The sequence below is a fragment of the Sinocyclocheilus grahami genome, unplaced genomic scaffold (assembly GCF_001515645.1).
Source record: "Sinocyclocheilus grahami isolate Dianchi unplaced genomic scaffold, SAMN03320097.WGS_v1.1 scaffold1564.1, whole genome shotgun sequence".
In the NCBI taxonomy this organism is placed as follows: Eukaryota; Metazoa; Chordata; class Actinopteri; order Cypriniformes; family Cyprinidae; genus Sinocyclocheilus; species Sinocyclocheilus grahami.
In genome coordinates, this window is record NW_015506743.1 from 5263 (window position 1) to 17381 (window position 12119).

Sequence of the window (12119 nt, forward strand, 5' to 3'; positions counted from 1 at the left end):
GCCAGCCTGACCTGCCGCCGTATAAGCTTTCCCAACCTGACTCGATGTAAGCCTAACGGGCCTGGTGGGAAGCTTCGGGGCCTTCAGGGACGATGCTGAGGATGGGGAGAGATAGCTCGCAAGTGTCCGCTCCACCACTGGCATCGCTCCATATCCCTTATCATTCAGCCCCACGATGTTCTTTTGAATAATTCGAGACAGTGGGGCTGTAAATACGGGATGAGTACGGTTTCTCCCACGATCTTGACACCTCAGCATGGAGATCGGGGGGAAACGGAAGGTCCCGTCGTGAAGGCTGTGATCTGGATTTCAGAAAACGCTCGTCTAATTACTTTTAGGACGAGCGTCCTGTTTCTCGGCTGGCCAAACAATATTTTATTTTGGCTACTGCACGAATCACATCGTCTAATTACTTTTAGGACGAGCGTCCTGTTTCTCGGCTGGCCAAACAATATTTTATTTTGGCTACTGCACGAATCACACCCCATAATTACTTTTAGGACGAGCGTCCTGTTTCTCGGCTGGCCAAACAATATTTTATTTTGGCTACTGCCCAAATCACACCTCATTCGCGAGGGACTGTGGTGGCGAGGCCACAGTCTCCTCTGTCTCGACACTCATCGCATCCACCTCCTCGGAGGAAGATAGATGAAGCGTCTGGCTCTCTCTCTCTCGCGGGCTTCCGAACACTGAGAGGCGCGGGCTTCCAAACACTGAGAGAGAGCCGCGGATCTAGCAGGTGAGGACCGAGAAAAGGACAAGCCCGTCTCGGATCCCTCCGCTAAATACACCTGCGATCCCCACAACAACAGTCTACGCCGTTCCTCGGCAACAGCTCGTGACGTCTCTCTGCTCGCAGGGGAGTTCCGAAAGCGAATATCGACGCAGCTCAAGTTCCTGAAGTGGAACTAAACTATAGCTGAACTAGTTAGAACTCCTCTTAGCATCATAAAAAAAAGTTTTTTTTGGGGGGGGCTAGTGATTAGCTCCCTAACCTGGGCATGACATAAACTGTTTCCTGTATGGATTTAATATGGAATGTTGCTTAAATACAGGAACAGTTGGCCATGCATTAAATGCACATCCTTGAAAGAGCAGAGTTTGCTGACATATTTACTTTAAAGTCTGTATGAACCGTAAGTTGCTGCAGAATGGATTTCAGTGTGGTGGCGTATTTCCAACTGAAAACGGAATATTGAGTAGAGGGCGGGGTTTTATGTTTGTGCTCCTCCTCTCATCTCTCACTCACAGCAGACTAATGGTCGGAGGGGCGTGGTTAAGCATATTCTGCCCAAGCGTCAAACTGACGTCATCAGAGAAGGCATGCCATTCCAGAAGCAAATGATCAGATTTTGATTAAAGATTACCAAAACAAACTCTTTTTTTTTCAAAGGATTAACTTGCACAGATTAATTATTGACTTTAAGACTAGCAATGTGCGCTAACAAAATAAATATTGTAAATTTTGATTGCATGTGGACTTTAACATCTCAGGTAATGTCCGTGGTGTGATGACAACGACAGTGGTTACATATAAATATATTTTAATTGATTTAAATTATTGCTAGGAACAATTCAATTGCGCCCCGACTAAATTCTATGTCCTTGAATTGAAGGCATTTTTTATGAACAAATTTGGAAAAAACAAATAAAGTTTCCAGAGTCTAATGTAGTCTGGGATAGATCACGTTATCTTCCTCAGGCAGCGGCAGCACGGAGCACAAGTTAAATGAACAATTCTTCTCTTTAATACAAGTTATAACATTTTATTTTATTTTATTTTACAATGACTTAAAGTCATTTTCTGTTCAAACTAAAATTTGAAAATTGCATTAAACTTTTCCACTAATATTTTTCTGGAAAAAAAATGTCAAGTTTCATTATAAAGATTAATTAGTTGCTATTATTTATTTGTTTGTTTGTGAACGGATGGATGGATGAAATTATTTTCTGTTCAAACACAAATTAGAAAACCTTTTTTTTTTACACAGACATTGTTTTGAGTTCACTTCACTCTTAAAAATAAAGGTTCCTAAAGGCAAGAAGAAACATGTGTGGTTCCCACAGAACCTTTCAGTGAACAGTTCTTAAAATAACAATTTTTTCTTAGTGTGAAGAACATTTAATATAGAACATTTCGTGGAATGGAACTTTTCCATAGATGTTAAAGATTCTTTATGGAACAACTGAAGAACCTTTGTTTTGTGTGGTGTGACCTAGAAATGTCTGTGGAACACAAAACCTGTTAAATCTTACTCAGATATCCCCGAGAGCCGAGTCCCTAGTGTGCTGTTATGCTCATATACTGTATAATTGAACAGGGTTGTTTCCTCTTTATTAAAATGCATCAGTGGTTCTCAGCATCACACGAGTCCAGCTGTGAATGTGATGCTGGTTTGGTTATCAGGCGCATCTCGTTCTGGAGACGCAGAGAACTGATTCTTCTCTCGAGTTGAACAGAGACTCTTTCAGCCATCACTTTTTTTGACACATCTGTGATGCTGTTCTTGTACTGAAGCGAGTTTGACTAGTCTTAACATGAGAAGTGTCTCAGAAACTGACCCAGTAAATCAAGCGGTCAAGCTGTGTTTTGGCTCTGAACAGAGGAGCTTTGCGCGGCCCTGGTGACCCGTTTGGCGGCGCTGAAAGACCAGTCCGTCTTATCTGAGAGTCGGCAGCTATTATGGAGTCTGAGGCTCTCCTGCAGCAGTGAAGCACGGCTCACGTTCACAGCTAATCCCAGCAGATCCCATAATAAAAGAGTAAAGGATCAACAACAGCCAAACTCTGGGCCGTTTCTTTTGGGCTACCAATAAAGCCTGACCGAGCGGATCCGTCCCGGCTCTCGAAGGTCTCGCCACGCACTCTTGACACCCACGTGCATCTCAGCGAGAATCTAATATCACCTCTGATGAGAGACAGATGGCTTATTTGAATAGAGCTCATAACTCCTCTGCTGGAGTATATTGCCAGGTTGTAATGTTTTTGGTCAGCAGAGAGAGAGAATGTTTCTGGTGTGATTGACTGCAATTCAGAGCATGACATGATGACAGAAAACCTGTCGACAATAATATAGGATGACCTGCCTCTCGCTCTCTGGGATGAACACAGATTCATAAAGATCTCAGTGATGTCAAATGGGGGGAAAACAGATGGGCATTGCTTATGTGGTGTTCTGTGTGGTTTCAAATGTGTTTTGGGTGGTTGCTAGGCAGTTTGCTTTGCAGTTGCTATGTGGTTGCAATTCTTTTGGATGGTTGCTAAGCTGTTGCTATGTGGTTGTAAATGTTTTAGCTGGTTGCTAGGGTTTTGCTATGTTGTTCGAAATGTGTTTTGGGTGGTTGATAGGCGGTTGCTATGTGGTTTCAAATGTTTGGGTGGTTGCAAATGTTTTAGTTGGTTGTTATGGTGTTGCTATGTGGTTGCAAATGTGTGGGTGGTTGCTAGGCAGTTGCTATGTGGTTTCAAATGTTTGGGTTGTCGCTAGAGTGTTTCACCACTGTTTCAAATGTTTGGGTGGTTGCAAATGTTTTAGTTGGTTGTTATGGTTTTGCTATGTGGCTGCAAAAGTTTGGGTGGTTACTAAGGTGTTGCTATGTGGTTCCAAATGTGTTTGGGGTGGTTGCTAGGCAGTTACTATGTGGTTGCAAATGTTTTGGGTTGCTGTGTGGTTGCAAATGTTTTGGGTGGTTGCTAGGGTGTTGCTATGTGGTTGCAAATCTTTTGGATGGTTGCTAGGGTGTTGCTATGTGGTTGCAAATCTTTTGGAGGGTTGCTAGGGTGTTGCTTTGTGGTTCCAAATGTGATTTGGGTGGTTGCTAGGCTGTTGCTATCTGGTCACAAATGTGTTTTGGGTGGTTGCTAGGGTGTTGCTATGTGGTTGCAAATATTTTGAGTGGTTGCTAGAGTGTTGTTATGTGGTTCCAAATGTTTGGGTGGTTGTTAACTTGTTACTATGTGGTTGCGAAGGCGTCATGGCTGGTTGCCAGGTGTTTTCTTCAAACACTACAGGACAATGCATGCACTGAACTTTTAGAAGTTGGCTCAGATTAATTTGAGTAATTGTAATTGTTATGCATGCCTTAGCAAACAACACAAACTAATTAGCTTAATTTAAGTACAACAGAAGTAAATAGGAGATGCACACAGTGAAATAAAACGTGTGCGTGTGTGTGTGTGTGTGCGCGCGTGTGTGTGTGTGTGTGTTTTGTGACCCTCCCAGAGGTCTATCAGTTATTGATGTTGTGGCTGATGGGACTAAAACACAATAATACTTGCGTCCTCGCAGCACATCATTTTCTAAAGTGCCACCAAGAAAATAAAATGATTCAAACACAATCTGAAGCCTTTTCCAGACAACAGCAGACACTTGAGACCCTCGAGAAATCACAACAGAGTGCCCCAGTTTTTCCATTATTTGTGTTATTGAAAGTGAAAAAACAACAGCTAAGCAGCAAACGTTTCTTCGAAGCCGCGGCAGACTGCGCTGCAGCAGTAAATAAAGCGAGCAGCACCTGTGTGATGATCTTTGCTCACCTGCACAGAGCTGCGGGGCTCGACTGATGCTGTTTCTGGTGCGTCTGCAGTATTGAACTGTGGGAATTAATTTCTCAAGTACACTGATTGTTTTCACACATTCCGAACTGCAGAGATGCAGAGATGTTCATCTTGGTTTAATTTGTATGATGACCAAAAACCACAAAAACTTGAGTTTTGATGTATAACCCTTATAAAAATTCAGTAAATGAATCAATTAATATGGCTTTTCCTCAAAATCCAGCCAAAATCTACCACATAATCTAGTTTTAAAAATCATTCCTTATTATAATTAAGACTTCATAGGAAAAAAATACCAGCGTACTGTACCGTGGTACAATTATGGTATCAGATGGTAACACTGTGGTACATTCACTGTGGTTTTTACATGGATTTTCCAATTGTTTAAAAAAATACCATGGTATTTTGATGGTACATGTCCAAAACCATGTTTAAAACATGGTGATATGGTATTTCTATTAGTGAAGCATGATCAGCTGATTTTGGTAAAGCCCCAGCAGTGACATTGTGTCATTTATTGCCAAACACTGACCCCTAGTGACACAAAACTGACCTCACACTTTCACACTGTGACCATTCGTCTGAGGGCTTCAGTAACATAATGACAAATATTTAAAACTATTAAACATATCAGCCATCTGTTATTTTAGAGAGATGATACCTTTACCATCCTTCATTAATGCAGTACGCCATGAAAAACTATTTAAGGTTGTACACAATGTGAAGCAGCCGCAAGAAGTGAATTGCTTTTACTCAAAGGTGGAAACAGCAGTTTAATAACTCAGTAAATGTTTATGGTTCATCTGTAACTATCCATTTTAAATAAGTGAACTTTCATATTAGGGTAATTTACAGCTACAATAAGAACAATATGGAAGCCCATTTCTGCCACATAAGAAAAAAATTATATTTTGGTGAAACATAATTATGACATTAAAAAATCATTATTAAGAGATAAAGTCATAATTATAACATTATAACTTTTAAACTCATAATTATGATATTTTGACTTACTGTCCAAATTATAACTTTTTATGTCAGAATTTCAACTTTTTATCTCATAATTATTTTTAATTATTAGATAATTATCTCATAATTATGACTTAATATCTTATCATTTAGACTTATAATTTCATAAATGTTAGTATCCAATATACTAGTATCTAATATTTTTACTTTTTGTCACAATTATAACTTTTTATTTCAGAACTGGCTTAGTATCTCATAATTATTATATAATAGTTGAGCGTGCACCGATCGCGACGAGCTGCAGCTCAAAACACATGTCAGATGGAGTTTGTAGCTTTATGGACTATATTAGAAATAGTTTGAGCTGCAGTTCAGTTGCTGACAGTTCAATAGAAATCAGCTGAAAGCATCCAGTCTATATCTATCAGTTGATATTGTAATAAATATTTGAGAAATGATTGTTGTATCTGATTGTATTAGTCTGTATAGAGTGATAGTTAATGTAAAAAGAGCAGGTGAACACAGAACAGGTGAAATGTGTTGTGATGATTGCATTTATTTATGTATTATTATTATTATTATCATTATTAAAAGTATCCTGTGTATTCATGACACATACATGGATGTCTCTAGGCTGAACCCAGGATATCTACTAGAAACGCTCCTGGTATCTAATAAATTTGACTTTTTATGCCATAATTATACATTTTTGTTGTAATGTAGACTTTTTATCTCATAATTATGACTTAATATCTCATAATCTAGTTTTTTTAAATCTCATAATTATGACGTAGGGTCTCATAATTCAGACTTTTATTTTATTATTATGACCTAGTATCTCATAATTATGACTTTTTTTGATTCATAATAAACTATCTCATAATTTTGACTTTTATCTCATAATTATGACATTGTATATAATAATTTAGACTTTTAATTTTATAATTTTGTTTTAATATCTAGTTTTTTTGTCATGATTACTTTTCATCTCATAATTTTTATTTAATAATTATGACTTAGTATCTCATATTTTTGACGTTTGTCATAATTCTTATTTTCTTTTTATTTCATGATTGTGACTTTTTATGTCATAATGATTATTTGCCAAAGCAATATATATTTTTTTATATGTGACAGAAATGTAATTAGGATTATTTTCATAATTATGACTTTTCAATGTCATAATTTTAACTTTGTATCTCATAATTTCAACTTTTTATTTTACCAAAGCATGACTTTTTATTTTTTTATATGGCAGAAATGGGCTTCCATAGATTGAAATCATGGCAGTTGTCATTTTCGGCATGAAGATGTTGATGGTATGAGTTGAACCTGATCATGTCACTCCAGCTTTACAGCAGATGAGCGACATGCTGCCAGCGTGTTTGTTTTGAGGTGTTGCAGGCGGCTAATGGAGACGCTCTAGTGTTCACTGGCACCTCGAGTGGCTTCATTTGGCATCTAGTTATATCTCTGAAATGAGATGTCAAGTGTTGCTCTGTGAAAGTGTGTAAAACTGTTGTTGCAATTAGAGAGGAATGTCAAAATGTCGAAGCAAAAGAAATAAATGTTCTAATTTTATCTCATTTTATTTCAAAAGTAATGTTTCTCATCTAAACGTAATTCAAAATTTACAATGTACACTTTATGCAAGATTACAAATCAAGCAGACGTAGTTGAGCTTGTTATGGTAATTAGTTGTGCATCTTATAAAGAGCTTAATGATCATAACTGCAGTAATAGCGAGAATTCTAATCACCTAATTACACATGCATTTGCGATGATAAAGAGCTGTGGCATTATTCACGTTCATCATATTGAGGCATACTTTACAGCACTTTTGCACCAAATTTCATGACTCGTTCAGATTAAATATTTCAAACTTTTACAATTACTTTATAGAGCTCGCTCACAAAGCGCAATTTCTAGCCAATAAAATATTGAATATGAGTGAGAATGACAAATGAATATTCACTGTAGAAATTTTAGTAGCACTTTATAATAAGGTCCCATTTGTTCAAATTAATGTATTAACTAACAATGAGCAATACATTTGTTACAGTATTATTAATCTTTGTTCATTTTAGTTAATGCAATACAACTGTTCATTCATTGATAGTAATTACGATTTAGTATCTCTTAATTTAGGCTTTTGTCTCATAAATATGACTTATTATCTTTATTATCTTTATGTTTTATCTTATAATTATGACTTAGTATCTCATAAGTTAGACTTTTTATTTCATAATTATGACTTAGTAACTCATTTTTTACTTTTGTCATAATTATGATGCAGTATCTCATTTAATTAAATTTTAATTTTAGAATTTATTGAGTATCTCATAATTTAGACTTAATTTCACAATTATTACTTAGTATCTCATAATTTAGACTTAATTTCATAATTATGATTCAGAATCTCATAATTTAGACTTAATTTCATAATTATGACTTAGTATCTCATATTTTAGACTTAATTTCATAATTATGACTTAGTATCTTATATTTCTTTTACTTTTGTCATAATTATAAGTTTTTGTTATAATTTCAGATTTTTATCTTATAATTATGATTCAGTATCTCATTATTTAGACTTTTAATTTCATAATTATGACTTAGTAGTAGAGACATAGTATCTCATATTTTTTTACTTTTGTCATAATTATGTTTTTGTTATCATTTCAGCTTCTTATCTCATAATTTTGACTTTTTATTTCATAATTATGATTTGGTATCTCATAATTTTGACTTAGTATCTCATAATTTAGACTTTTTATTTCATAATTATGATTTAGTATCTCTTTTTTTTTTTTTCATTTTTACGTCATAATTGTAACTCCGTATCTCATAATGTAGACCTTTTATCTCATAATTATGACTTGGTATTTCATAATGTTGAAATGAACATGAACTTTTTTCCATTGTAAGTTCATTTTAGCTAGTGTTAGGCTTTGCTAAAAGTTTGACTTTTCCATCACTTCTTAAGACATTTCCAGGCCTGTAAACCACAACTGTAATATTTCGCAGATATTTCCAGGTTTTCGGAAGGAATATGTCCCAGCTGTTTCGCATCAAGAGTCTGTTCTCTCCTCTGATGTGTCATCTGGTCTCAGTGTTTGTGCTGTGCACCGGTGAGTGTGTGTGAGTGTGTTTGGTCTGCGCTGACGTGTGTGTTTTGTCCGCCGGTTCAGATTCACTCCAGAGCATGAGTCTCTCCATCGGTGGTCGCGTGTACGTGCTCTCCTTCTCTCTGGAGTTCCTCCACTTCATCCTGCGGTTCTGGAACCAGATCTTCACCTGCGGGACACATGAACCGGATTCAACAAACTGCATCGACTTACAGAGTGTGAAAACCCAGGTTTGACGTCAAACCGTAAATATAGAGGTGTCTATTGATCGCATTCAGCTTAAAGCATTTATTATGTTAATCAAAACAGTTTACAATTTTTATAATATTTTGGGGTCGAGATTTTTTTATGTTTTTGAAAGAAGCCTCTTCTGCTCACCAAAGCTGCATTTATTTGATCAAAAATACAGTAATATAGTGAAATATTATTACAATTTAAAATAGAAGTTTTCTGTGTGAGTATCTGTTAAACTGTAATGTATTTCTGTGATACGCAGCTGTATTTTCAGCATCATTACTCCAGTCTTCAGTGTCTCATGATCTTCAGAAATCAGTATAATATGCTGATCTGCTGCTCGAGAAACATTTCTGATTATTATCAATGTTGAACACAGTTGTGATAATGAATATTTTTATGGAAACCATGATGCATTTTATTTTTCAGGATTCACAGATGAATAGAAAAGAACAGCATTTATTTGAAACTGAAATCTTCAACATTATAAATGTCTTTACTGTCACTTTTGATCAATTGAACGGGTCCTTGATGAATAACAGTATTAATTTCTTGAAAGAGTAGTGTATCACGGTTTCCACAGCTTTCTGAAGCAGCACGGGTTGTTCAGAAGGTTGTGCGTGTGTTTCTGTGCTCTGACCTGTGTCTCTTTCAGACAGAGGTCGGTGGCCAGTCTGTTGCGGTCGGTCTTGCTGATGTATTTGTGCTTGCAGAAGGTTCTCTCCAGCTCTCGTCTCTGTTCCTCGGAGAACACGGCCCTCCGCAGGATTCCCGGCCGCGGCCTGGAGCTCAGCGCTGGACTCCACAGCACAGACCCCACGCCCTCTGCAGGACACACACATCAGCATGTGAGGACGCAGGACTTTATTTATACATTTATTGATTTATATATTATATGTATAGGATCTATCCCTTCTAAGAGTACACAAATATTGTATCATGTAATAAGCTATTATACATGTCAAGGTGATAATATTTTAGTTTGTTAGTTTGTTGGGGTGTTGTATTGATTGATTAGGATTTATTTGAACTATATTTTATTTTGCTTTGCTTTGTTTTATTTATCCTAAGGGTATAACAATACGTCTAAAAAGGGAAATATGACCTCTGTAATTGAGATGTTTGTATTTATTTATTTAATTTGACATTTTTATAGGGAATGTATAGAATTTAGCCCATCTATTCTTATTTTTATTAATTAATTTTTGTATTTTTATAGAGAATATTTAGCCCTTGTTTTTTTTTTATTTTTTATTAATAATTGTATTTTATTTATAGGATATGTACAAGATTTATAGGAAATGTAAAATATAAAACATGTGATGTAGCACTTCTAAGAGTATTTTATTTAATTTTATTTACAGTAAATGTATAATATTCATCCTGAGGGTATAAATATAAAAATATAATATAATATATGTATATAAAATAGGTCTATTTTTGGCTAAATATTTGTTATGTGATTATTTAAGCGTGTTACATTGCAAATTTTGCTATACTTTTACATAACGCCAAACAACATTCTGACTTCCCATGATTCATCAGAGCGATGTTTGGATTAGAAAACTGAATGATTATGCTTCTCTCAGGTACGTGCTCTGAACACATTCAGCGATGCTTTTTAATGTGTTGGACAGATCGCCAGAGCGCGTGAGTAAGCAGGTCAGTCATGCTCTCTGCTCGCTATTGAGTCTAAATAGTTTCCACTTAAACGCTCTATTAAAGGGTCAGCTGACCCTCAGCCCCGCCCACACACCCGCAGCATTATCTGCTGCTCTCAGTGTTTCCTTTCAAGCGATGGACGCGTCTCGTTCTCTGTACAGGGAGATGAGCTGGAAAAAAGTCTATAAAAGTCATTTCTATTGAGGGCGTCGTGTCTACGGGGGCCTGGAGCGGACAGAATGGACGGATGGGGAGCTGAGGGTGGCTTCTAGAGCTCCGCTTTCATTAGCGAGAACAAAAAGCCCGGAGAAGCGACTCCGCCCTGCGCGGTGCAGGAATGCGGGTCATTGTGCGAGCCGGACTCTGATGCCAGACCCGCGGCCGGGTCGCATGCTGCGGTCGCTCTGAATGCAGAGTCCGAGGAGCCAAGAGCTGTGGGAAAGCTTTCTTAAAAGCCCCGAATCTGACAGATCTGCGGCAGAGATTCAGAAGCGCGATAAAGACATGGTTGAACTCACTAGCACACCTTTTCTTTACAGTCATACTCATGATAATGTACTTTGAGTTCATTTATTTAAACCTGGAAATATAGTTTCAGCATTTTTTATAATTTAGGAAAAAGTTATGACAAAATGAAGAATTATTTTCATGTATACATATTTTAAGAAATGTTTTATATATTATGACAATGAAGAAATAGTTTTATATATAAAAAATATATAAATATTTTCTTTTATGTATAAATATAGAAGTTATGACAAAAAAAAAACTATTTTATATATAAAGGAAAACTTGTGACAAAATGAAGATACAATTTTACATGTAAATAAAATATATAATGCATAAATATTTTATATGAAAGAAACATTTTAATAAAAATTTAAAAATATTTTTAGTATTTAAATAATTGTATAATTATACTTCCATAAAAGATTACAACAAAAAAAGAAGAGATAAAATATTAATATATATAAATATATAATATCTAGATAAAATATTTTTATGTATACATATTTTATATATAAAAGTTATGACGTATAATAAAATTTTATATATAAATAAAATATGTAAAAAAAATTATGTGTATATAGCTTATATATATATATATATATGAATTAAATTGATTAATTAAATGTAAGTAAATAAGTGACATTAATCATGTGAGACTGTACACATTTCAATAAACCTTTTCTCTAAAAATGTTAGGCTGGTAATATAATTTATAATTTTATTAAATTATGTTACAATTATTATATTAAATTATTATTATTATATTATATTATTATTATTAATGCAAAATAGAAGCATTTTCACTAGAATTCTCAGACTCTGCGTTTTAGAATGTTGCAATGTGGTTGCTAGGGTGTTCCAAGTTGTTGCTAGGATGTTCTGAGTTGTTGCTAGGGTGTTGCTATGTCCTGTGTGCTACATACTTGCTAATGAGAGATCTCTTTAAAAATTGCCAGTAGTTTCCTGTGAGGGGTAGGTTTAGGTGTAGGTTTAGGTGTAGGGTGATAGAATATACGGTCTGTACAGTATAAAAACCATTACGCCTATGGAGAGTCCCCA

The 12119-nt window shown here is 35.7% G+C and overlaps 1 protein-coding gene across 1 annotated transcript in view; it reads right to left on the bottom strand.

Annotated features, from left to right (window-relative positions):
• Positions 1-8625: 8625 nt before the first annotated feature.
• Positions 8626-12119, bottom strand: part of LOC107571198 (homeobox protein DBX2-like) — a 5921-nt gene continuing 2427 nt past the window's right edge. The window contains exons 3-4 of the mRNA XM_016257498.1: positions 9529-9713; positions 8626-8823 (exon numbers count right to left, since the gene is read on the bottom strand). Coding sequence (XP_016112984.1) covers positions 8626-8823; positions 9529-9713 — 383 coding nt within the window. The remainder of the gene's footprint in view (positions 8824-9528; positions 9714-12119) is intronic.